General features: G+C 46.4%; 1 protein-coding gene across 1 annotated transcript in view; it reads left to right on the plus strand.

Moving 5' to 3' along the window:
- The first annotated feature begins 10,428 nt into the window (after positions 1-10,428).
- Positions 10,429-26,998, plus strand: part of KCNJ6 (potassium inwardly rectifying channel subfamily J member 6) — a 91,609-nt gene continuing 75,039 nt past the window's right edge. The window contains exon 1 of the mRNA XM_070377372.1: positions 10,429-11,326. Within this exon, the coding sequence (XP_070233473.1) occupies positions 10,429-11,326 (898 nt within the window). The remainder of the gene's footprint in view (positions 11,327-26,998) is intronic.

Genomic DNA, 26,998 nt, shown 5'->3' on the forward strand with positions numbered 1-26,998 from the left:
CAGTATATTTATTTAACTGGTGCTCCATGGGTAGATATTTAAATTGTCTCTATTTTTTAACTATTATAGAAGAGGCTGCAATATCCCCTGCCTGAAAGTGAAAAATGAAAGTGAAAGTCGCTCAGTTGTGTCCAACTTTTTGTGACCCCATGGTCTATACAGTCCATGGAATTCTCCAGGCCAGAATACTGGAGTGGGTAGCCTTTCCCTTCTCCAGGGGATCTTCCCAACCCAGGGATTGAACCCAGGTCTCCGGCACTGCAGGAAGATTCTTTACCAGCTGAGCCACAGGGAAGCCCATGCCTGTGATATATAAATGTTGTAAAATTATTTTCTTAGGATAAATATCTAGACCCAGAATGGCTAATACACCTAATCATTTCTAAATTGTGAGAGCTACTGTCACCCTGTCCTCCAGGAAGACTTCGCCGGTTTATGCATCCAATAATATATGCAAATTCACAGTTCTACTGACCTGCCATGCACACAAACTCCACATACTGAATTTATGGTCTATTTTTAATGAAACTAACTTTAGAGTTTAAAAAATGTTATTATATTTGCACTGCTTTCACTTTGCCATGTTTGAACATATGCTCCTCAGCTCTGTGTATTTCTTCGTTTATAAATTCCTTATTTGCTTCCTTTGATCATTTTTTTTTTCCTATGGGGGTATTCATTGTTTTTGTAAATCGAGAACATTATGTGTGAAAATATTTTTCGTGGTTTATCTTCTTGCTTTATCTCTCAAACACATAATTTTTATGTTGGCAAAACATCAGCATCCCAAGATAGTTTTTGAGACCCCATGGACTGTAGCCCACCAGGCTTCTCTGTCCATGGAATTTTTCAGGCAAAAATATTTGAGTGGGTTGCCATTTACTCCTCCTGGGGGATCATCCTGACCCAGGAGATCAAACACACGTCTCCTGCGTTGGCAGGTGGATTCTCTACCACTGAGCCACCTGGGAAGCCCACGAAAGAGGGAAAGGACGTGTCACTTTCCTCCAGCTGTCCCCATGGTGTGTGCGTCACACCTGCCACCCCAGGTAGCCCTCCACCCCTCCCGTCTCCCATCCGTCCCTTCCTCAGGACCCTCTCTGGCTCCTCTCCTTCTGACTCCATTCTATAGTTGTTTTCCAGACTCTTGTCTTCTGTACCTCTACTCACGCTACAATCTCCCAGGGAAGAGAGAAGCTTTCACCATACCCATAGTTACACTTCCATGAGTACGTGCTGCTGCTGCTGCTGCTAAGTCACTTCAGTCGTGTCTGACTCTGTGTGACATAGACAGCACAGACGGCAGCCCACCAGGCTCTGCCGTCCCTGGGGTTCTCCAGGCAAGAATATTGGAGTGGGTTGCCATTTCCCTCTCCTGACCACCTCCAAATCTAGAGCTTGGTCCGGTCCCTGATAAGCCTCATCCCCACACACTTGATTTCCCACAGGTGCAAGCACGTGCGTGCGTGCTCAGTCATCCAACTCTTTGTGACCCCGTGGACTGTAGCCCGCCAGGCTCCTCTGTCCATGGGGATTCTCCAGGCAAGAATACTGGAGTGGGTTGTCATGCCCTCCTCCTGGGGATCTTCCCGACCCAGGGATCAAACCTGAGTCTCCTGCATTGGCAGGCGGATTCTTTACCACTGAGCCACCCAGGCACCCCACAGAAGCGAGCAGATACTTTCACTGGAAACATCATCCTCTGCCTCCAGGTCTCAACCATCCTGCCATCCCCCATCCTCCTGGCTGCTCCCCTCCGTGGCCACTAATCTCCAGATTATTTGAGTTTTGCTTCTTATTCAGCCCGGATCCATTGCCCCATCTTCACCCTCATGGCTGCTGCCTTAATTTAGCAGCGAACCATCTCTCTTTCTTACCAGCATCCTATTAACCCAGAGGTCAGTCAACTATAGCCCAGTGAGTCAAATCCAGCCTGCAGCCTCCCTCTGCACTGCCCATGAGCTAAAGATAATTTTATATTTTTAAAACAGTGTAAACAACTTTTAAACTTTTTTTTGATGTGGACTATTTTTTAAGTCTTTATAGAATTTGTTACAATATTGCTTCTTTTTTATGTTTTGGGTTTTTGGCATCAGGGCATGTGGGATCTAGCTCCCCAACCAGGGATCAAACCTGCACCCCCTGCATTGGAAGGTGAAGGCTTAACCACTGGATTGCCAGGGGGAGGGGGAAAAAAAGAGTATGCAACGAAGATCTATGTTGTTTGCAAAATCTAAAGTATTTACCATTGGCCCTTTACAGAAAATATTCACAGACCTTTGCCTGCAATCTATACTTCATATCCACCCCTCCAGTGGTCTTGTTGCAGGAAGGGGGACCCCTTCCAAGGCCCAAAAGTGAGCTCTTGTTTAACACTCAGAAATGAACTGCCCGAGGAGACACATGTGCTGAGAAAGCAAGAGATTTTATTGGGAAGGGGCACCCAGGCAGAGATCAGCAGGTTAAGGGAACCCAGGAGAACAGCTCTGCCACGTGGCTCGCACTCTCGGGTTTTATGGTGATGGGATTAGTTTCGAGTTGTCTTCGGCCAATCATTCTGACTCAGAGGCCTTCCTGGTGGTCACGCCCTGTTCAGCCAAGATGGACGCCAGCAAGAAGGATTCTGGGAGGTGGTTGGACACGTGGTGTCGCCCTTTGACCTTTCCTGGACTCTCCCGGTTGGTGGTGGCAGCTTATTAGTTCCGTGCTCCTTACCAGGACCTCCTGTCGTAAAACAACTCATGCAAATGGTTACAAGGGCGCCTGGCCAGGGTGGGCAGTTTCAGTCAGTGTGCTTCCCCTAACAGTCTCAGACCCACACACGCTCTGTATACCCACTGCTCCTCCCAGCACAAGCATCCCATGGGATTCACTCATGATTTCCTTAGAGTCGGGTGAAGCAAACGTCCTCATTTCTACGTTACCAGACACTTGGGATGGGACACCTTCAGATCAAGTACTTGATCATTCCTTAGCTCCTTTGTGCTAAATTCCATCAGTCATACGCCAGGAGAGCCTCAACATTTTGTTTGAAAAATACCCTTTTTTTTCCCCTTCTGATGGTAAAAGTAATATAAAGTCATCCTAGAAAATTTGGAAAAAGTCAAAACTCTTTTAATATGTATTTATTTGCTGCCTAGGTCTTTGTTGTGGCACACAGGATCTTTGCTGTGGTGTCCAGGCCTCTCTCTGGTCATGGCATGTGGGTGTTCCCTCTGTGGTTTGCAGAGCTCCGGCTCTCTAGTTGAGGCTCAGGCTCAGTAGTTGTGGTGTGTTCACTTAGTTGCCCCAGGGCATGTGGTGTTGTAGCCACGTTCCAGGAAACAAACTCACTCAGAAGGACAATGCAGATGGTGGAGTGCAGTTTATTACACCAGTGGGCCCAAGGCAGTCCTCTTAGCCAAGAAGCCCGACCAGTTTTTGTGAAAACCTTATATACTCTAAGTGTGCATCCCTAAATCCCCTGAAACTAGTCTGAACAAAGGAAAAGAAAGGTACAATCAAAGTTAACCCATGATTCGTATGCCTTAAGCCTAGGCAGTTAACAGTGGACAATTATCAATAGTCCTGTGGTCATACCCCAATAAGCATAATAGAATGTATGATTCTATTCGTTTACACAGATAATTAGGGTATTCTTTTAGGCCACAGAGAGTCAAGGTACGAGTCCTGGGGCTCTTCCATCCAGGGGGCCTGGTTTTCCAGTTGGCATGTCTTTTCCATAGATACTGGGCATAGAGCTCAAAGTCCACAGTCCAGCCCAAGGTGGAGTCCTGCTTTCAAGATGGAGCCTCTTCTGTCTGTTTCCTCCTTCAGTGGGATCTTAATTCCCCAACCAGGGATGAAACCTGCGTCCCCTGCACTGGAAGGAGGATTCTTTACCACTGGACCACCAGGGAAGTCCATAGAATATTTAAAAGGGAAATTAGAAGCCCCCTAAGCCCCCCTCTCAGAAGTTCCCTATTAATATCTGCGTGCATTTCCTTCCAGTCTTTGATGTGGTCTCTGCCTTTGAGATCCACCCTGTTTTTCTGTGGGATTTTCCCCCATGATAATAGAAATTCTCAAAGGGCTCCTTGAACACTCTCTTAGGCACCACAAGTTTCCCCCACAGAATTCGTGTAGTAGAATTGCTCATCAGAAGAACATTTCTACTGACCTGGAGCATCACAGCAGCCTCTGTCCACAAGCGAAGCCCCCAAAACTCAAGGTGATTCTAGTGGTTCTTCGACCAGGTCCTTTCAGCTTGTAACTCAGTCCTGTGTTGTTTCTTTGAGGTTCAAGTTCACCATCGGATTATTTTGCACCTTAGCTGCTGCTGCTAAGTCACTTCAGTCGTGTCCAACTCTGTGCGACGCCATAGACAGCAGCCCACCAGGCTCCCCTGTCCCTTTCTAGTTTAACGTTAATTAATCATCTTTCTAATGTCTTTCTGAGCTAAGTCACTCAGTCTTATCTGACTCTGTGACCCTATGGTCTATAGCCCGCCAGGCTCCTCTGTCCATGGGATTCTCCAAGCAAGAAGACTGGAGTGGGTGGCCATTTCCTACTCCAGGGGATCTTCCCAACACAGGGACCCAACCCCCATCTTTCGCGTTTCCTGCATTGCAAGCAGATTCTTTACTACAAGCACCACCGGGGAAGCCCATCTTTCTAAAAAGGAGAGAGAAAAAGAACGGGGAGAAGGGGTTGGCTTTTTCACACAGACCCACATTTACTCTGAAACAAAAGACAGAAAAGCAACTCGGGTCAAGGAAACCATCAAGATCCCGGGCCCCGCTCGGGTCATCCTTTTGCATGCTGTACAGCACTTCACAGTTTGCAGAGAGTTGCACTACATCATCTCTGGGCAAGCCACGTGCCGGATGCGGAAGGACCGGGGCAGTGTTCTGACTGGCAGTCTGATGCGCATGCGCTTGACTGGGGCCCAGGGCAAGTGCCGGCAGGGCGGTGGTCGGGCTGAGAGGTTGGCGGGAGAAGTCCTTTGGGTCCCAGGCTGAGCAGGAACAGGAAGGATGGTCTGTTGTACCAGCCACAGCTGCAGCTCTCCCCGCTGAGCAGCTCAAATGCTCTTGCCAATGCAATTCACATCACCCCCTCAAATTCACACCTGGGATTCCAAGAAAGAAAGAAACGTTAAGAGCCATCATTAACATTCCTTTCTGTATTCCCCCCCACCCCCGTGGGTATTTGCATTCGTGCCCACAGGCGCTGAAGCAATGCTCACAGCTCAGACCTGCCATGGCCCTCTCCCCTCCCCAGGCAGGGCAACCCGGTCCAGTATTCTTGCCTGTAGAATTCCATAGACTGAGGAGCCTGGCGGGCTAGTCCATAGGGTCTCAAAGAGTCGGACACGACTGAAGCGACTGAACACACCTCCCCAACCTAGGGCTGCCTGCTTTTGCTCCGGACAGGGCCTTGAGGCTGGGCCACTCCACACCTGACTCTGACTCCTCCTGGCATCACTACTTACTTGACACTCCAGATTCAGTCTCCTCTATGCTCCAGATACTCTTACCTTCTATTGGCTTTTTCTAGTTTCTCACCTGTGTTCCTGTCCTCCACCAGGTGCTATTAAGCTTCCCATCCCATCTTCCCTGGGATGGATCTCACCTGCACACACTGCCTCACCTGGCTGAGGCTGTCACATAGTCCAGGCTCGTACGACTCACCCACTACAGGCCAATAAGTCAGGAGATGAGTTGTGGGAGCAAGGAATAGTGACTTTATTTGGAAAACCAGCAGACTGAGAAGATGATGGACTAGTGTCCCAAAGCACCATCTTACCCAAGTCAGAGTTCGGATTTATTTTATACTGAAAGTGGAGGGAGCGTGGTTGGTTGTTGCAAACGTCTTGGTGTCGGAATCCTTTGCTGTTGCCGCTGTTTGTATCGGTCCAGTCATAATGATCCTAGAAAGCTCCAACAAGACAGACGTTATTCTCAGTTCTACAACTTTTGATCTCTAGATCAATGAGCATTACACCTTTAAAGGTCAGAGCTTTGAGAATGGGCTACCCTGTGTATTTCAGGCTATGGGCAACATTCTTAGCTTGTAGCAAAAGCAATTGAATCCAAAGGATAAAGTAAAAGAAACCAGTGCAACGTGGAGTCAGACTTGTTCTTCCCTACTTCAAGGCCACCTTTCCATTCCACTCCCTGAACCTTTAGCTTTCTCTGGTCCCATTTTTGTTCGTTTTTAAAAGGCACTTAAGTAGCATATGCATTGACACTTTTTTCCCTGACACACGACACAGACATTCGATTAACCACATGCTAGTTCATTACGGTGTCAACTGAAAAAATGAAAAACAGCACAACCTTAAGGCTAAGAGTTATGTTTTATTCAGAGGGCCGACTGAGAACTTCAAGCCCGGGAGGCAGTATCTCAAGCAACCCTGAGAGAAGCACTCCAAGGAGGTGAGGAGCGGGAGCTAGAATATGGACGAGTTTTGCAACAAAGGGCATATAATAGGGGGGGAAAAAAAGATGACAGTTAATAAATGAAAACTAGATATCTCAAGCTCAGGAATTGAGTACTTTTCTACAAACGGGAAAATGCAAGCGTCTGAGCTTACTGAAATCATTCCTTTGACGTTCTCCTCAGCTGTCTGGGAACAGGAACCTGTGTTTCACATCCTGAGTTTCTGCAGGGCTCCCTGTGGGGAGTGGTCACAATTTGATGGCTGCTAGATGACAAGTATTCTTTGTTTCCTTCCTGAGTTCCCTCAGGGCTCACCGTTGGAGGGCTGCAATTGCTGCTGACCGTGACATTCTTTGTTTACTGACAAGGCAGGCAATATTTTATTTCTCTCTAGATACTGTTAAAAAACAAAACTCAACTGAGTACCTTTGAAGATCAAATTGGCTTTATTCAACAATGCACAAACTAGGCAGCATCCTATTTAGCAGACAGACACTAAGGGTTCTGTACAAACTGGATGATTTTTAAAGGTCTAAGGGGATGGGATAAGAAGTCGAAAACAATAAAGGATTATGTCAGGCAAGATCACCTGCTTTACGGGGAAAGTAGGGGTCCCTGTGGGACATTACCTCATCTGTGGCTGGGAAATTCCAGACTGACTGGTAAAAGGTCACATTTCTGGAGGGACTGAACCTGGGGTTAGGACAGGTGTTCAGTCTGCCTTGGCTGATACAGAGCTTAGCACAAGGGACTCCATGTGGGGAGACCCTTGTTTCTTTTCAACAACATCAAACCCAACACCCTGTCTTCACTCTCTTCCTCTCTCCCGGCTTTTTCCCCACATCAGCCCTCCGAGAACTCTTCTCTCTCTTTATCCATGTCAGTACCGATGCCCATAGCATTAGAGAGAAGGCTCAAGTCAAAATGTGTACCTGTTTAAACACAATTATTTTTGTTTCTGGTTAGATGGCAGCTTTCTGCCACCAGCTGGGGACCCAGGCCCCTCCATCTCATGATTCCATCATCCATCCTACAAGGGGCAAGACCAGAGGAGGGGGCATACCCATTATTTAAGACCTTGGCCCAGCAGGGCACACCCACTCCTAGTGGGCCAGAACTGGGTGCGTGGATGCCCCTCCATGCAAAGGAAGCTGGGAAATGTGACCCAGTCCTGAGCTAGGAAAAGGGGGAAAGTGGGTTTGTAGGATCAACTGGCAGGCTCCCAGGACTGCCCAGAGCAGTTACCTCTGTTCGTGTAGGTCCAGAAACTCACTGACCATTCAAACAGGAAGGTTACAAATGAGCCAGAAGAGGGAGAAGACAGCTTCAAACTGGGGGCTGAGGTGAGTGTAGGTTCCCTCCATGACATGTGAACGTGTGGAAGATCAAAGAAAACTGTTGCTGTTGTTGTTGAGTTGCTAAGTCATGCCCGACTCTTTCATGACCCCATGGACTATATCCCACCAGGCTCCTCTTGTCCTTAGGATTTCCCAGGCAAGAATACTGGAGTGAGTTTTGCCATTTCCTTCTCCAGGGGATCTTCCCAACCCAGGGATCAAACCCACGTCTCCTGCATTGACAGGTGGCTTCTTTACCATCGGAGCCACCAGGGAAGCCAGAAAACTGCTAAGAGTCAGCTAATCTAACAAAGCCACCCTCTTCCACCTCAACACTCAGGGAAACAAGACCCCAGGGTGACTCTGTATAGGCAGAGAGCTCCCCACCTGGGGCCAAGGTCAGACCACACTCCAGGTCTCCAGACAAGAGTGCCCAGCCTGGCTGATTTTGAACTGAGTTCAGCCCACATGAAGTCAGAGTTAGAGACTCCATCTCGGGCAAAATTAGCAATGAGAGCTCAGACATGAAAACCCCTGCATCAAACACCCTGCCTTGCATGGGATGCTGGCAGTGAGCAGGGACATTGCCCATGACTTCCATCCAGATCCCCCAACACCATCCACCCTGTCCTAGTCTCAGCTGCTTCCTTTGACTCTTGTCCTGGTATCTGTTCTGTTCTAAGAGGAAAAAAGACAAGGCTCCTCCTCTACAAATGAAGAGTTACTGAGGGCAGATATCAAAATGATCTCACCAAACATTGGACTCACAGACCAGATGCTGCTTCTTCCTTGTGCTGAAAAATAAAAATAGATCCATGGGATTGATTATTAAGGAAACTATCCAACCATGAGCAAGGTTAATCCATAAGATAAGTTGGTACCACTCGAGTCCCATCCCCAGCTGCTTGCTTATTCAGATAAATGCATTCTCAACAGTTTTTCTCCTTTAACCAAGGGGAGAAAAGGCACCCCAGAGTCAAATGACACAGAACACAAGCCTGAGGGAAGAAACTGCTTCTAAAACTTTCAGAAAGCTTTAAAATTATTGGCTGAACAAGAAATTTCACACAGTGGTTTATATGTGTTTCATAGCAACATCGATTCTAAATGTCCCCTTGCACTCGGATTCCAGGAGAGTCTTCCTAATGCTCCGTCATCAGATGATTGTACCAATGCATTAATCATGAAGGCCAGCAGAAAGAGTACAACCACAAGCCAAAACGGCAGATGTTAAATGTTGAGGCAGAAACCAAATCAAATACGTAAACATATAGAAAGAGAAAGACATGCCCCACAGTGCTTTTAACCTTGGCATCGCCTTAGGGTAAAATGCATGCATGTGAAAGTCACTCAGTCATGTTCAACTCTTTGCCACCCCATGGACTGTAACAGTCCATGGAATTCCACAGGCCAGAATACTGGAGTGGGTTGCCATGCCCTCTTTCAGGGGATCTTCCCAACCCAGGGATAGAACCCAGGTCTCCCACATTGCAGGCAGATTCTTTACCAGCTGAGCCATAAGGGAAGCCCAAGAATGGAGTAGGTAGCCTATCCCTTCTCCAGGGGATCTTCCCAACCCAGGAGTCCAACTGGGGTCTCCTGCATCGCAGGCGGATTCTTTACCAGCTGAGCTATCACGGAAGCTCATACTTACCAATAAAAACGAGAATTTTTTCTACTCTGAAATTTGACTGACAATTTAAAGAGTTCACTCAAAATTCTTGCCCCTAAAATCAAGGAGAGTAGCAAAGGGACAATAAAAAGGAATGTTTATTACATGTGTGTTTCATGTAGGCAGATATCATGCACGTGGTTTTGCTTAACTTTATAATAACCCTATGAATGGGCTATCATGATGACCGTTTTGTACATGTGAAAACTGTGGATCAGTCAATGAATTCTAATAGTCTATTGGTCTACTCAGGCTGCCCTAACAGAACCCTACAGACTGGAGGGCTTAAACAGCAGCAATTTATTTTCTCACAGTTCTGGGGGCTGGAAGTTTAAGACCAAGGTGCCAGCAGGATTGGTTTCTGGTGCCCTCAATCGGTTTGGAAGACCTTTCTTCCTGCCTCCTCTCTGTGTCCTCACATGGCCTTTCTCCGAAAACACAGCCCCGGTGTCTCTTCATTTCAGTAAAAGAGCACAAGTCCTTTTGGATTCGGGCTTCACCCTTTTGCACTCATTTAACCTTAATTATGTCCTCAGAGGACCCATCTCTACAATCCGTAACAGCACGACCAGGAGCCCACAGCCACTGAGTGGTAGCACCAAGGCTGTCTGGATCGAAACATTTCTTTATCCGGAGTGTGCTGTTTCTCACATACCACAGCATCTCAGAGAGAGCCAGGAGACACCCTGCTGTCAGAGCCGACTCTTAGAACTTGCTGGCAGGGAGACACTTTCACAGCAGTGAGCCTTGTCCTGATGGGAAGTGTGGTAAAGTCCTTACACAAGCTAGATCACAGGGCACAGGCAGATGACGCTCCCCCCAAAAGAGGCTTCATCTGCTCTGATAGGAGCTGCACAAATGGTCCAATGATGCTCGGTCGTCTACCACACTGCCAACCACCAAGGGGGTTTCCAGGACCCTCAGAGAGCCAGCGGTTCATTTGGTTTTTGTTTTCTTTTCTCCAAACCACCAGCTAATGTCCTAGAGGGTGACTCCATGGACCAGGACGTTGAGAGCCCCGTGGCCATTCACCAGCCAAAGTTGCCTAAGCAAGCCAGGGACGACCTGCCGAGACACATCAGCCGGGACCGGGCCAAAAGGAAAATCCAGAGGTACGTGCGGAAAGACGGAAAGTGCAACGTGCACCACGGCAACGTGAGGGAAACCTACCGCTACCTGACCGACATCTTCACCACCTTGGTGGACCTCAAGTGGAGGTTCAACCTGCTCATCTTCGTCATGGTCTACACCGTGACGTGGCTCTTTTTCGGGATGATCTGGTGGCTAATTGCATACATCCGAGGAGACATGGACCACATAGAGGACCCGTCGTGGACTCCATGCGTCACCAACCTCAACGGGTTCGTCTCTGCTTTTTTATTCTCCATAGAGACAGAAACCACCATTGGTTATGGCTACCGGGTCATCACGGACAAGTGCCCGGAGGGCATCATCCTCCTCCTCATCCAGTCGGTGTTGGGGTCCATTGTCAACGCTTTCATGGTGGGGTGCATGTTTGTTAAAATATCGCAGCCCAAGAAGAGGGCGGAGACCCTGGTTTTTTCCACGCACGCGGTGATCTCCATGCGGGATGGGAAACTGTGCCTGATGTTTCGGGTGGGGGATCTGAGGAATTCCCACATCGTGGAGGCTTCCATCAGAGCCAAGCTGATTAAATCCAAACAGACCTCGGAAGGGGAGTTCATCCCTCTGAACCAGACAGACATCAACGTCGGGTATTACACGGGGGATGACCGTCTGTTTCTGGTGTCTCCACTCATCATCAGCCACGAAATTAACCAGCAGAGTCCTTTCTGGGAGATCTCCAAAGCCCAACTGCCCAAAGAGGAACTGGAAATTGTGGTCATCCTGGAAGGAATGGTGGAAGCTACAGGTAAGGCATTCCCGCTCTGGGGTGTCTGGGGATGGATGTTCATGTTAAGCCGGACTTCAAATCCTTACTCATGACAAGATGTGGAAAACCAAACCTCCCTCACTATTAGACGTCACCTCTTTATTCATGAAATAGTACGTAGCCTCTTACCTTAAGGATGTCCACCAAGAAGTCTAACCGTTTAGCTTTAAAAAAAAAAAAAAAAACCCTTGGGAAAATAAATTAATAATTTTTAAAAACACCTCTTAATATATTTTAAATTTTCAAACATTTACTTAAATGAAAATTTGATCTCCCTCTAAAGCAATTTTATGTGGTTTTAAAGCATTGTTTAGTTTGTATAACTTGAGGCTATTTATTGCCAAGACAGGAAGAAGAAGTTAAGCCTTTCAAAAGAAAACCTGACAAATTGCTTTAATAAAAATGCTATTTTGCCCCTTCTTTGGGAGTCATTTGCAAGACCCACAGCCTTGGCTTTTCTTTTACATCAAGTGAGAATTTGGTGTCTTTTCTCTATACTCTAACTGCCACACCTCCTGTAGACCCAGTAAATAACTCAAGCAGAAAAGAATAAAAATTGAGACCCACTCACCATAGTCCTATCGGCCCTTCTGCTGTGAACAGCTAATTGTTGGAATATTTTAACCAAGATAATCTCTTCTAAAAATAGAGAAATGGTCTGTTTTTATTGACGTCTTCACTCATGTCTTTTCATATGTCTTACACATCCCAGCCGCAAAGGAGGTCCTTCCATATTCATCTGTAATGTTGTATGAAATAGAGTCATAACCCCTGACCTAAGCTAATAGTGTCCCATAGGATGAGCATAAAGTAGAACACTAATCCACACATTGCTTTACTGCCTTCTGAGTTATCGATTTTAGCCTTGGGATGCTCTTTAGTTGTACAATCGGCCCTTCTACGCTTTGAGGTCTTCAACTTGAGGCTGAGGGTAGGTTTACACAATCTGAAAATGCGTGGCCACTGGCCAGACTCCAGACTCTTCGTCTACCCATAACTTGAGCTCGGTCATCCATCCAGTGAAAGTCACTGGTGCCATGTCTCTGCCTCCCTGGACCCAACAGGCAAGGTCATTACCTCTAACAAATTTCTCTTAAGGTGGTAAAACCTTCGGCAGTAGATTTTTTTTAATGCTGCAAGGATGAAAAGGTGAGTAAAAGGCATTGCATAAACTCTGCTCCTTTGCATGAGACAAAAGGAACGTCTAAAACAAAATAATTATTGTGAAATGCTAAATAAGTGCTATACAGGTGCACAGGGCTCTCTGTACCCTGAGTAACTGACTTTGGGGCACACTGGTGAGGCAATAGTTGTGTGGGAGGAAGGGAGAGGGGGAGGAGGAGAGCAGGGAGGAGGAGAGCGGGGAGGACTGGATCAGGGAAGAGGGGAGGGAAAACCGACTCAAACGGAGCTCCTCAGTTCCCAAGGACCAGAAACTTCCTCCCTGGCCAAGCACAGGGACTCTGGGTCCCCCTAGTGGTGGCCATTGAGATACAGCCTCTGGCTGCACAAACTGACCACTGGGGATGCAGTTTTAATATTTGATTTCTCGCTATAAACTCTCCCAAAAGGACAGGAGGGAGGAAAATGGGCAAGCTTCATTCTCCTGCCATCTCTGAGCCCCAGAAGCAAAATCCAGTGGAGTGGTACCATCTGGTTACTGGTGTTAATTCGAACTTCAAATTGCAGGAGCAGTGTTTCCTCAGATCAAAGCCCAATCTCGAAAGATAAACAAATGCGGAATAAGGAACTTATCTTTGTGTTGTCCCTGAGTCGGAATCCTCCCCAGGGCATGCTGTGTCCTTCTGATGACAGCTTGTAATGAGTGAGCCTTTCCAACCAGAGGACCGTCCCTTTGTTGGTAATTAATAGTGACACTTGCCTCTGAGCATCGGTGGCCTTTCTGCTGCTGCTTTAGAGAAAACTGGGTGTTTGCCAGCAAAAAGGAATCAACACACCCCTGTTCCTGGGAAAAGGCAACTGCTATCAACTTTCTAAAAATAATAACAATAATTTTCTAATTTCTCAAAAATAGAGGGAGGAGGTGTGCTCTAGAAAGTTCTGGGTTTTTCTAGAAGCTAGACATCTCTTGGTTTTTCTCTTGACAGGATTTGCACAGTTCAGTCTTTCCAGCACGTCTGATCTCTTAAACTTCAGGGGGACACTTTTTTCTTTGTGAATGAAAAGCACAATTGGGATTTATGGGTATGAAACAGGCCTTTGGGAAGGACTCCCTGGTGGCTCAGACAGTAAAGCATCTGCCTGCAATGCAGGAGACATGGGCTTGATCCCTGGGTCAGGAAGATCCCCTGGAGAAGGAAATGGCAACCCACTCCAGTACTCTTGCCTGGAAAACCCCATGGATGGAGGAGTCTGGTAGGCTACAGTCCATGGGATCTCAAAGAGTCCGAGAGGATTGAGCGACTTCACTTTCACTTTGGGGAAGGAAAGATGCTTCAGTGAACCAAAGCCACAGGAAAAAAATTAATGTGGACCAAATGCACACTGAGGAAAACAAATTCACAAAGATCTCTTTATTCATTGGAGGGCTAGATGGGAAATTAGGAGCCATGGAAACCCAAGCTGACTCAAAACAGCCTCTGCTTGACTCCAGCTTTGTTTCAAGTCTGTCTCAGTTGACCTTAAACTACTGTCCATGACCTCCATTAAGGGGCTTCTCACTGAGGCCCATTTCAAAGACAAGCCCCATCAGCAACACCTCTGCACCCTTGAAGCAATGCCCTCTTCCTGTCTTGCACGGTGTTGTATCTTCTGGAGATCCAAGCTACTGAGCAGTAGGCTGAGAAGACCAGTCCTTCAGACGGCTGGGGCTCAGGCTCAGCACAGGTCAGCCAGTGACCCACAGTAAATATCCCATCCCCGAGCTCGCTGCCCCCAGCCTGCTTCATCACATCACTCAGGGTCAGGCTCATCTTTAGAAATGGCAGGTCAGCTCCTGGAAGGCAAGCGGCTGAGTCTTGCCCACCTTTGAGGGCCAGTCCTGGCCCTAAGACAGACCCACGCTCCTGGTGGATGGCTTGGATCTGGCCCTGCCCAGATCAGGGGGAATGTGTCACCTCTCAAGAACCTTCCAGTCATGTGATTCTATTTTTGAAAATGAATCCAACCCTGGAAAATTCTGACACCAGCCACCCAGACATCTGGGCACTGGCCATATCTCATTGCGCAAATGTATTTTTAAAGGGGGCCCTTTATGTGCCTGACACATGGGCAATTTGGAGATAGTGATGTGTACAGAAGGGTTCACAGCTACGTAAACAAACACGCGGAGCAGCTGCGGCAAGCGTGCGTTAAAATAGTAAAGCATTCATACAGATGATATTTATAGAGGGCAAATTGGCCTGGAGGCTAGATGACGGCCACGCAGAGCTGGGCCCCATGCCAGCCAGCGCCTCCTCACTATAGGCTTTCTGATTGATGAACTTCCAAATTTACCCCCAACGATTATGCAACGGTGACAGGCAGCCCTTTCCAACACCTCAGCAAATATGTCTCCTTTAGGATGAATCCCTGGTAAGCTTTTTTTTTTTTTTTAATTTTATACTGGAGTACAGTTGATTTACAACATTGTATTCATTTCAGGTGTGCAGTAAAGTGATTTGTTTATATGTATCTGCATTTCTCCTCTTCTTTGGATTCTTTTCTCATATAGATTATTACAGAATATTGAGTCAAATTTCCTGTGCTGTACAGTAAGTCCTTGTTATCTATTTTAACCTTTTATATATTTTTTTTAATTGATGGAATCTATGAGACTTATACAAAAGTAGACCAAATCATGTAAAGAATTCCCATGTACCCACCAGTCAATTTCTATAATTGTCAATTCATTGCCGAGCTTGTCTCATCTGTATTATCTACTCACTAACTCCCCCTCCAGCATCATATTATTCTATCTGCAAATATTTCAGAATCTGTCTCTAAAAGATAAGGACTCTTTTTAACACGTAACTGTAACCTTGGTATGACACCTAAAAAAATTAATGATCATTTCTTAAGATTCAATATCTACTAAATGTGCCAAGTGCCAATTGTCTTACAAATGTCTTTTTAATTTTTTTTTAATCTGCTTGTTCGAATCCAAATGAGGTTAACACACTGTGGTTGGCTGAAATCTCTTCCAAGCCTTAGTCTGTGAGCTCTTCTTCCGTCTCTGTGGGATTTTTTTTTTTCCTTTCAGGTTTTTCTCAAAGAAGAGAATTTCTGAAACATTTATATACTACATAGAAAACTGGGGATGGTGGAGGGTGGGAAGCTGCCAACTTGGTGAGGTTATCCTAAATAACATTTTGTGGATGACAAAGAGGGCTGACTGTCCAGAAGTCAGTGTCTGGGGGTTACCAAGGAGGAGAGGGCAAACCAGAAGCAGATGAAGGCAAACCCTCCTTCTCCACAGCAAAGCTCAGTTCCATTTCCACAGTCACTTGATTTCACACAAAGCGAGCTTAGTCGCATAAGTCACGCAACAGACGGCAGGATTTTTGTTGCAAGTCTTCACCCTACTCTTACTTTACTGGTGAGGAAATTGAGTCCCAGCAAGACTAGTGAGCTGGCTAAGGCTAGCTCATCAGGGGCAGAGCAAAAATTTGAAGCCCAAAAGCCACGGATGATGCTGTCCAGCCCCTAGGGGCAGCGCTGAATGCTGTCGGTTCGTGAAGATTCTGTCGAGCAATGCACCCAGAAGGACAACTGGCATTCAATGTGAGGACAGGATCTCTTCTCTCCCACCATCAGTTTTTTCTTTAAGGTTTCTCTGTTGGGCTCCAATGTTATCAGCTTATTTTTAAATTCTTTATTACATTCACATGAATTTTTAACAACCGTATATTAAAATCAGATGTGCCACAAAGCCATTCTGAAATTGAAGTTAAGTAAGCACCACCTACAAAAATACTCCTGGAAGAACATAAAGTTCCGTCAAGTCATCAGACTTCCCAAGGACCACTTTTGTTTGCCGTAATCAAAATGCCGCTTCACTGTAACAGAGGCGCTCATAGAATCTGAAAAAGTGGCATTTCTCAGCTAAGACGGCTGAGGGTTAGTGTTACAGTCCTTTTAAGCTGTTTCTACTAATAATATTTCACAGCCTTTGTATTTCTCAAATCTTATTTTCTTCTTTGGATAAGTTACTGCTAATCCCTCTGCTGGCCATTCATTATCTCCAGATTTGTCATTTTTCTTTTGTGTTGTAACCCCAACTACCTAGCCTGGGAAAAGAGTTCATTGATAAGATCTGGAATGCTTAGATCTTGGGTGAAAATCTCCCGGTAAATCTCTATAAGGTGCAATAAAAAAAAATGATTCAAAGGTATATGAATTTATTTTTCCTGGTAGAAATCTACCACTCATCAACATCAAGAAATCCAACTACGCTTTCTTCTGCCAGCATTAGGTTCAGATGATTTTTTCAGAGCTTCCTCTCAAACGTCCACCTCAGTATAATATACCTGGGTATTGTCATTGGCTGGATAAAACCTGATAATACCTGTTTCCCAAACATGGTCAACTTTCTGTGACCCTAAGCAGTTTGGGGACACTGTTCCGATCCTAACAATCAGAAGTTGGATGCAACAGAACACACAGAATTTTAACCTCTTCCATCACCCTTCCAAAAAAAAAAAAAGACCAATGCTGTCACTCTGTTAAACATTATAACTCTGTTAAATATTTCTCATAATTTAGAAGGCACTTAGAATGTCACAACTTAGACAGCAGCAGTGTATCAAGGTCAGCATATATTATTGTGATTGAAAAGGTAAAAGAACTGGGTAACTATAAAACTTTTCATTATTAAAATACCAGTACCCAAAAATCTGGGGCTCCCCAGGCGGCTCAGGGGTAAAGAACTCACCTGCCAATGAGGAGCTGTGCGAGACACGGGTTTGATCCCTGGGTCGGGAAGATCCCCTGGAGGAGGAAATGGCAACCCACCCCAATATTCTTGCCTGGAGAATCTCCATGGACAGAGGAGCCTGGCAGGCTGCAGTCCATGGGGTCACAAAGAGTTGGACGTGATTGAGTGACTGACCACACACACACACAAGAAAACCCATTGTTCTTCCTTCTCCAGATGGGCCTTGAGGAGCTCATAAACTAGATGTTCAGGAAAAGTCAGGGATGGTCACACAATATATACCATTTAAAATTCAAACTCAAGAGAAAAATAGACTAGCACCTAAAAGTTTGCTTTTTAGCTAATTTTTTTTTTCAAACTCTGAAGTCAATATTCATGTTGGGAAGATACTACACCATTCAAATTAATAGATGAGTATCAAAGAGTGAGACTCCTCTAATTAGGGCATCCTTAAATAAATTGAGCTTTATTATTTCCTAGGGCATTCAGTAATATGAGTGCTGACAGCGTGGTGCCAGTGAAGCAGTTCTACCCAGCAATTTCTAATGACCGGAAGAGGATCACTGGGAAAAACTGTGTAAATTACTCACATACACAAATACACACACACACACCTCTGCTAAATACCTAAACATGCAGAGGGGCTTCCTCCCCAGTTAAGCTCTTGCTCCTCTGTTTTATACCAACCCACGTACAAATCTTATTTGTTGTATTAATTATTCAGTACTCCTCTTTGTTTTGGAAGTAATCTCTCTAGGCCATAGCTCAGTTTATCCGCACTTTTCTGTGTCATTTATAGTGTCAGGCAATCCTGGGTTGAAACCACAGTTGTCGCATTCACTGGCCCATTTAACCTCTCTAAGGCCTCAGTTTTTCCCTCTTTAAAATGGGAACAGGCTTCCCTGGTGGTTCAGTGGTAAAGTATCTGCCTGCCAATGCAGGAGACGCAGGAGACATGAGTTCAATCCCCTAAGTCAGGAAGATCCCCTGGATGGGGAAATGGCAACCCACTGCAGTATTCTTGCTTAGAAAATCCCATGGACAGAGGAGCCTGGCAGGCTACAGTCCACAGGGTCACAAAGAGTCGGACACGACTGAGCACGCACACACATCACAGAATGGGAACAGTAATGGAACCTACCTCATCGGTGACTTTTCAGCATCACAAATTCTATTAGATCATTCCTTCCCCCTGGATAGTACAGGCGAACGTAGGTAGAAAGGAAGGAAGCCGGGCATTTGGGAGAGCCAGTCCCATTGTCTCCAGGGACCCATACCCCAGGATGACATGACTGCCCCTTGGAAGGCACTCTGGAGAAGTCAAAACAGCAAACGCCAACCTGGGATGGCCAGGGCAAGAAACGCCCACTCACCACGCGAGAGTAAATGCCAGCTGGGCCTCGTCTCACTTACCCACCCTGAGTCAGAGATTGATGTGCTCTGAATTAATGAGGCTCACTGGACTCAGAAGAGACTTTGCACTCCTATAGATAGCAACATTTTATCGTTATAATGTCTGCCCAAATTTGACATGAATATCGATTATGCTCAGGGCTTCCAAGGCCACTCCTCAGGGAGGATAGGACCAAGAGTCTGCATTGAAACAAGATTCAAGTTTCAACCGAAACAAGTTTCTTTCTTTCTTTCTTTTTTTAATACATTGAAACAACACAAGTTTCAAACAGGATAAGTCTGCCCTGAAACAAGTCTGCACAGAAAGAGGATTTCTGTGTTCCCAACTCCCTCCCGGGTCCTTCATAAGAACTCATCAGTTGATGCCCCAATTTGGAGAATGTATTTTTGTGCTGTAAACTCAACTGAATAATACTTATTTACATAGTAAGTCCTGAGAGAAACTTCTGCTTTAAAGTACAGATGTACTTCCACAAAGCAGACGGTAAATGTAAATCTCTACATAGCCAATTTCACTGTTCTCTATTTATTGGAAATGGTAAACATTGTAGCAGTCAGCTTTGGCTCCACCCTGCTGCAGTAATGAACAACTCCAAGTTTTCTGAACACGGAGGTTCATTTCGCACTCATGTTTAACGCCAACTGCAGCCCTGGGTCATGTCCTGCTGGCTCCAAGATGCAGACGGAAGGAGCAGCCTCACACAGGACGTGCCATTCTAATGGCAGGGAGAAAAAAAGGAAATGATGGAACACCTCGCTTCTGTCTGCCATTCATTAGTCATAGCGAGTCATATGGCAGTGCCTGATGTCCACGGAATGGGGACTGTGATTCTCTCACAGGAACTCGGAATAAATAATTCAGAACAAAATAATACTATCTACCACAGATACCCAGGTGGTTCTGAAAACCCACAGAGTGAGTTTAAAAGTTTCTGCAAGTTAGGGCTTAAAATGTGTGGTAGTCCTTAGTGTTGTTTGTGGAATATGTCCAGCTTCCATCCTTCTGGACACACGTTAGGATCCTACAGGTTTCCCAGTGGCGCTAGTGGTAAAGAACCCCTCTGCCAATGCGGGAGACATAAGAGATGCAAGTTCGGCCCCCAGGTTGAGAAGATCCCCTGGAGAAGGGAATGGCAACCCACTCCAGTATTCTTGCCCGGAGAATCCCACAGACAGAGGAGCCTGGTGGACTGCAGTCTATGGGGTCACAAAGAGTCAGACAAGACTGAGTAACTAACACGCACAAACCAGGCTCCCATTTCTGTTTCTATTGAGCATGGTCACGTGACTTATGTTTGTCCCGACCATTTGGGGCACTAGAACTGGGGTTGGGGTGGGGGTCCCTATCCCTGACCCTGGACCTGAAGACTGAGCTCCAGAGGCAGCCCTCCTTTCTCATCCCTCTCCGTCCTGTCTTCTGCTCAATCAGTTGTGATGTCCACACGTGGTAAATTCTCAGGGTCCTGGAAGGCAGTTGCCAGTTTGGTGCAAGTGTCAGTCATTCACAGGCTGTGTGTGTCTCATAAAGCCACTGGTCTGTTTCACTGCTGTCGTGACAGTACTCAGATAATACCCACCCTCGAGCAGGGCCTGCACGTGGCAAGTCAGTGGCTCTTTAGGGACAAATCTTCAGGTTTCCTGTTTCTGTACCACGAGGCGAGTAAGCATCGCTTTGGCTTCCCTAGGGGCTCAGCTGGTAAAGAATCCACCTGCGATGCAGGAGACCTGGGTTCAACCCCTGGGTTGGGAAGATCCCCTGGAGAAAGGGATAGGCTACCCACTCCAGTATTCTTGGGCTTCCCTGGTAGCTCAGCTGGTAAAGAATCTGCCTGCAATGCAAGAGACCTAGGTTTGATCCCTGGGTTGGGAAGATCCCCTGGAGAAGGGAAAGGCTACCCACTTCAGTATTCTGACCTGGAGAATTCCATGGGGTCACAAAGAGTCAGAGACAACTGAGCGACTTTCACAACAGTATAAGCACACGTCATGAGAAGCATTCTGGTGGAAACCTTACAAGTCAACATGTGATAATGCCCTTCCTAGTTCCACGGTTCTCATGGAAGCACAGGTCACAGTGAAGTTTGTCATTCTGGACCTTTGACTGGCTTTGAAGAGTATAGCTTTGCCAAGTCACTTGGGACTTGTTACATGACTGGGGAATAACCTGATAGTGTGTTAAGACACTGCAATCTGGGTTGTTTGTCATTGTTCGGGCACCCAGTTGTGTCTGACTCTTTGTGACCCCATGGACTGCAGCATACCAGGCCTCTCTGTCCATCACCAACTCCCGAAGCTTGCCCAAGTTCATGTCCATTGCCTCAGTGATGCCATCCAGCTGCCTCACCCTCTGATGCCCTTCTTCTGCCCTCAGTCTTTTCCAGCATCAAGGACTTTTCCAATGAGTCAGCTGTTTGCATCAGATGTCCAAAACACTGGAGTTTCAGCTTCAGCATCTTCAGTCCTTCCAATGAGTATTTATGGTTGATTTCCCTTAAAATTGACTGGTTGGATCTCCTTGCAGTCCAAGGGACTCTCAGGAGTCTTCTCCAGAACCACAGTTCAAAGACATCAGTTCTTCAGCACTCCGTCTTCTTTACAGTCCAGCTCTCACAACTTTATGTGACCACTGGGAAAACTTCAGCCTTGACTGTACTGACCTTTGGAGGCAGAGTCATGTCTCTGCTTTTCAACACACTGTCTAGGTTTGTCATAGCTTTCCTGCCTAAAAGCAAACATCTTTGGATTTCATGGCTGCAATCACCATCCACAGTGATTTTAGAGCCCAAGAAGAGGAAATATGTCTGTGCTTTCACCCTTCCCCCTCTATTTGCCATGAAGCAATGGGGTCAGATGCCATGATTTTAGCTTTTTTAATATTTAGTTTGTTCGTTACCACGGTTCTAACTTCTTCTGCCTGGTACAAAACACCATACAAACATTTTGACAGGTTGACTGTTGTACACTGTTGATAACTCCAGATATGACATGAAATGGACTTTTGGCCAGCTGCTTTGCAGAATTTCTCCTCCCTCCTTTAAATTCTCTCTTCACTGGGTAAGACTTTGAGGTCACACAGGCAGAGTTCAAAGTCTGCCTCCACTCCTGACTGTCCATGTGATTGGGCATATCACATTCCCTAACTTTGCCAAACATTTTTTCATTCTGAATAGGAATGATACTTATATTTGTAAGAAGATTCTGCAGGATAATAAATGCATGTCCTTCATCATGGTACACTACTAAGTGTCCAGTAAATGTAAAGAATGAATCTGTGATTTTATAAATGATACTATTCTCATCCATCATTCACTAGGTGACTGTTGAATGTCAATTACTTGATTAGATGCTTTACATATATCATTTTCAATCCTTGAAGCCATTCTGTAAGGGAGCACATATGGATGTGAGAGTTGAACTATAAAGAAAGCTGAGTGCCGAAGAATTGATGCTTTTGAACTGTGGTGTTGGAGAAGACTCTTGAGAGTCCCTTGGACTGTAAGGAGATCCAACCAGTCCATCCTAAAGGAGATCAGTCCTGAATACTTGTTGGAAGGACTGATGCTGAAGTTGAAACTCCAATACTTTGGCTACCTGATGCGAAGAACTGACTCATTGGAAAAGAGCCTGATGCTGGGAAAGATCGAGGGCAGGAGGAGAAGGGGACAACAGAGGATGAGATGGTTGGATGGCATCATTGACTCAATGGAGATGCGTTTGAGTAAACTCCAGGAGCTGGTGATGGACAGGGAGGCCTGGCGTGCTGCTGTCCATGGGGCCTCAAAGAGTAGGACACGACTGAGCGACTGAACTGAACTGAAAGGAGGTACTATATTCTCATTTAACAAAGGAGGAGGTTGGTTCTCAAGTGGGGCATTGGGGAGCGTACCTTGTCGGAGATAACCCAAATGATGAATTAGCAAAGCTAGGATTCTGTCTCAGGGATGCCCACCTTCCAGTCTGCCTCCTTTGCGCCTCTCCAGGGAAGGCATAGCACACAAAGGCACACAGAAAGGTGCGGTTGTTGATTAAAGAGCATTGGTACGTAGACTGTGGTGGTTTGATGATATATTCTTTTTTTTAACTTTTTATTTTGTGTCAGAGTATAGCTGATTAACAGTGTTGTGGTAGTTTCAGATGGATAGCAAGGGAACTCAGCCACACACATACATGTATCCATTCTCCCCCAAACTCCCCTCCCATCCAGGCTGCCACATAATGAGGAGCAGAGTTCCCCGAGCTCTACAGTGGGTCCTTGTCGGTTGTCCATTTGAAATATAGCAGTGCGTAAAGGCAGCCAAGAGTCCGTTCTCTAAGGCTGTGAGTCTCTTTCTGTTTTGTAAGGAAGTTCACTCGCACCATTTCTTTGGATTCCACATGTAAGGGACGTCCGAGGCATTTCTGCTTCTCTGTGACTTGCTTCAGTCAGTATGATCGTCTCTGGGTCCATCCATGTTGCTGCCTGCGGCATTCTTTCATTCTTTTTCATGGCTGAGTAACATTCCATGGTGTATATGTGCCACACATTCTTTATCCACTCCTCTGTCCGTGGACGCTTCGGTTGCGTCCATGTCTTGCCCACAGCACAATTGTAAACAGTGCTGCAGTGAACACTGAAGAGCAATAGACTTTCCAACCATTTTTTTCCCCCAAATATATGCCCAGGAGTAGGACTGCAGGGTTAGATAGTTATACACTGCTGCTAAGTCGCTTCAGTCGTGTCCGACTCTGTGCAACCCCATAGACAGCAGCCCACCAGGCTCCCCCATCCCTGGGATTCTCCAGGCAAGAACGCTGGAGTGGGTTGCCATTTCCTTCTCCAATACATGAAAGTGAAAAGTCAAAGTGAAGTCGCTCAGTCGTGCCGGACTCTTATCGACCCCATGGGATGCAGCCCACCAGGCTCCTCCATCCACGGGATTTTCCAGGCAAGAGTACTGGAGTGGGGTGCCGTTGCGTTCTCTGACTTATACACTATGTAGCTCTATTTTTAGTTGGTTGAGGAATCTCCATACTTCTCTCTGTAGTGGCTGCACCAGTTTCTTTTCATTACTGCACTGGCTTCCCTAATCAGGCTCACCTCACCTGACCGCAGGAGGCAGGCAGGGGCATCTGCTCTTACATAACAGTTGGCACTGAGTCTCTTGAAAGGAAATCTCCTTGTTCATGCCCTCAGATTCCCAGTTCAATGTTATCAGGCAACCACACCAGTCAACACTTCGGGGAAACCCAGTCCACAGCAGTTTTGTTCTGCATTAAGCATAAACCAAAGTGCAACCACACAGCCAGCTCAAAAAACCCTTAGGGGAGGAGTTTAACACTGAAAGAAAAGAATCACTTTAGACTCTGAGCTTCCTGCCAGAAAGCACGATAATAAAAAGATTTAGGCTCTGAGTAGCCTAAGTAAACCCTGTTGGGGTTTCCATTTCACCGCAAAACATCCAACAAGATGGTTTTTGGAGTTTGAGGGGGATGATGATCAGTCTTCTCTAGTCACTGAGTCCATCCTTAGGAGATTCTAATTAAACATTTGCTAAGTAAATACATTTTTTTAACATTTTTCTCAAGCATAGTTTCTATGGGTGAATATTAAGAGAAATCTGTGTGAGTTGATGGGTAAAGGAGGGGCCATAGGGCAATGAGATTAGAGAAGAACATAGAGCAGGGAGCAGCAAAGGGACAAGACTGATGGCCGAACCTGAGAGGGACAGACGCTATGTTCACATTAGCCCCAAACAGTTGTTGTCCAGGCAGTGAGTCCTGTCTGAGGCTTTGCCATCCCGTGGACTGCAGCATGCCAGGCTTCCCTGTCCTTCACTATCTCCCTGAGTTTGCTCAAACTCATGTCCACTGAGTCAGTGATGATATCCAACCATCTCATCCTCTGTCATCCCCTTCTCCTCTTGTCTTCAATCTTTCCCAGCATCACGGTCTTTTCCAGTAAGTCAGCTCTTTGCATCAGGTGGCCAAAGTATTAGAGCTTCAGCATCAGTCCATCCAATGAATATTCAGGGTTGATTTCCTTTCAGATTGACTGGTTTGATCTCCTTGCAGCCCAAGGGACTCTCCAGAGTCTTCTCCAGCACCACAGTTAGAAAGCATCAACTCTTCGGGGCTCATCCTTGTTTATGGTCCACGTTTCTCATCCATACATGACTACTGGAAAAACCACAGCTTTGACTATATGGACTTTTGCCCCAAATTAAGTATGTTTAAAACAACTCAGAGAGCTAATGTATAGTAAAGTGTTTGCTTTAGATACTAGGTCATATATGTTGTTTGTCTCCTCAAAGTTGGAAAATATGTAAAAGCAAGGGGGAAGGGGGGCAGTTGGATGAATTGGGAGGTTGGGATTGACATATATGCACTGTCGATACTATATATAAAATAAATAGGGCTCACTTGGTGGCTCAGATGGTAAAGAATCTGCCTGCAATGCGGTAGACCCAGGTTTAACCCCTAGGTTGGAAAGATCCCCTGGAGAAGGGAATGGCAACCCACTCCAGGGAGAATTCCATGGACAGAGGAGCCTGGCAGGCTACAGACCCTGGGGTCACAAAGAGTCGGATATGACTGAGAGACTAATAATAAAACAGATAACTAATGAGAACCTACTGTGTAGCACAGGGAACTCTACTCAATGCTCTGTGGTGACCATAATGGGAAAGAAATCCAAAACTGAGGGGATAAAGTAAACATATAGCTGATCCAGCCACTGTTATGCAGCAGAAACTAGCACAACATTGTAAGGCAACTATATAACCAAGAAACCAATTGCAAAGTGAAAGTCGCTCAGTCATGTCCAACTTTTTGTGACCCCGTGGACTATACAGTCCATGGGATTCTCCAGGCCAGAATACTGGAGTGGGTAGCTGTTCCCTCCTCCAGGGAATTTTCTTCCCAACCCAGGGATCGAACCCAGGTCTCCTGCATTGCAGGTGGATTCTTTACCAACTGAGCCAAAAAAAGCAACTATACTCCAATTGAAAAACAATCAAACAGAAAAACCTAAGTGGGGAGAAAAATGATGCTGGTCTATAATTCTTGGAAAAGCTCTTATGAATCCACAGGGGGTGCAAAAAAGATTTCCAAACGCCTCCCTGGGTCTCTCCAACATGAGTCTATGGTGTTTGCTGAGGGACCTCAGCCTGTTCAGCTTGGCTTGCAGACCCTATTTCAGCCCCCAAGATGGGGGGAGGAAAGAGATTGAGTTCACTAAGCTGACAACAGATGGGTCGTGACTGAATAGGGGAGAGTGAGCAGCTTGATTGGCCATCAGCAAGCCAGGCCAAGAGCAAGGCAGGGCAGGGACGTTCCCAGTCCAGCCTCACAGCTTCTGCGGCTCTGGGGATCTGGCCCAGAGTCGCACCCTGGGCTTGGTGGATGACTTAGTAAAGCCCCGCCTGTGGCTGGAAATGCTCGTTCCTGACACTGAAGAGACAAGCTGGCAGCACTTGGATGCCCAGGTCAGCATCGCAAGGTTTCCTCTAGGGCCAGGCAGAAGGCTGGAATGATGGCGTGGCACCTCTTCCCTGGAGTTCACTCTGACACACGCCCACCAGGTAGAAGCGGGCATCTCATGACTAAGGAGCATCCGTAACCTGGGAAGGTGATGCCCAGTGGACAGGAGACAGAGAAGATGTCAGACAAAAATATGCGGTGTGTCCCGCCCTCGAGACAGTCTTAGACCCAGACTGCTAACTGGTCCACCTAAGTGGCTCTCAGGTCTCTTCAGTACAACTTGTCCTAAACTCAAACCAGCTCCCTCTCCTGTATCCACCCTTTGACGAATGGAACCTCTGGTCTCCAAGTTGCCCAGGTCAGAAACCTGGCTATCATCTTGTGCTCTCGCCATCTCTCCCCACCTGGGGAGCTGCAGTCTTCTCACTCCCATCCATTTCCCCAAACCCTGGACAACTGGACTCCTTCGTGCAAATGAGGAAAACACAATCTGTCCTCAACTCTACTGCCATCTGCTGGGAAATACATGTCATAAATATGTCACTATATCTGTACCCCTTAGGTGTAGTGAGTTGTGCAGTGTGCAACCTCCACCACCATATGTGGCAGTCCTGGCTGAATTCATCCATTCCATCTTTGACCTGTGTCTAGTATCCAAACGTCCTCTCCTCTCCAGCATCTTAGCCAGCTTCTCTAAGTGTAGACTCTCATGTCAGCAGTTTCACTCCTTATAATTAGCAGAATAAACTTTGTAACTTACAAATCCCACCTTCCCCCTCTCCCAGCTCAAACATTCTCAGTAGCTTCTGAGTAGCTAAAGAATCAAGTCCAATCTCCTTTGATTGTCACAGTCATGCCTCCTGTCCAGGAGACCTGTCACTTGCCCCAGTACCCACATGAGCTGA

This window comes from Bos mutus, chromosome 1 (genome assembly GCF_027580195.1).
Source record: "Bos mutus isolate GX-2022 chromosome 1, NWIPB_WYAK_1.1, whole genome shotgun sequence".
Classification (NCBI taxonomy): domain Eukaryota; kingdom Metazoa; phylum Chordata; class Mammalia; order Artiodactyla; family Bovidae; genus Bos; species Bos mutus.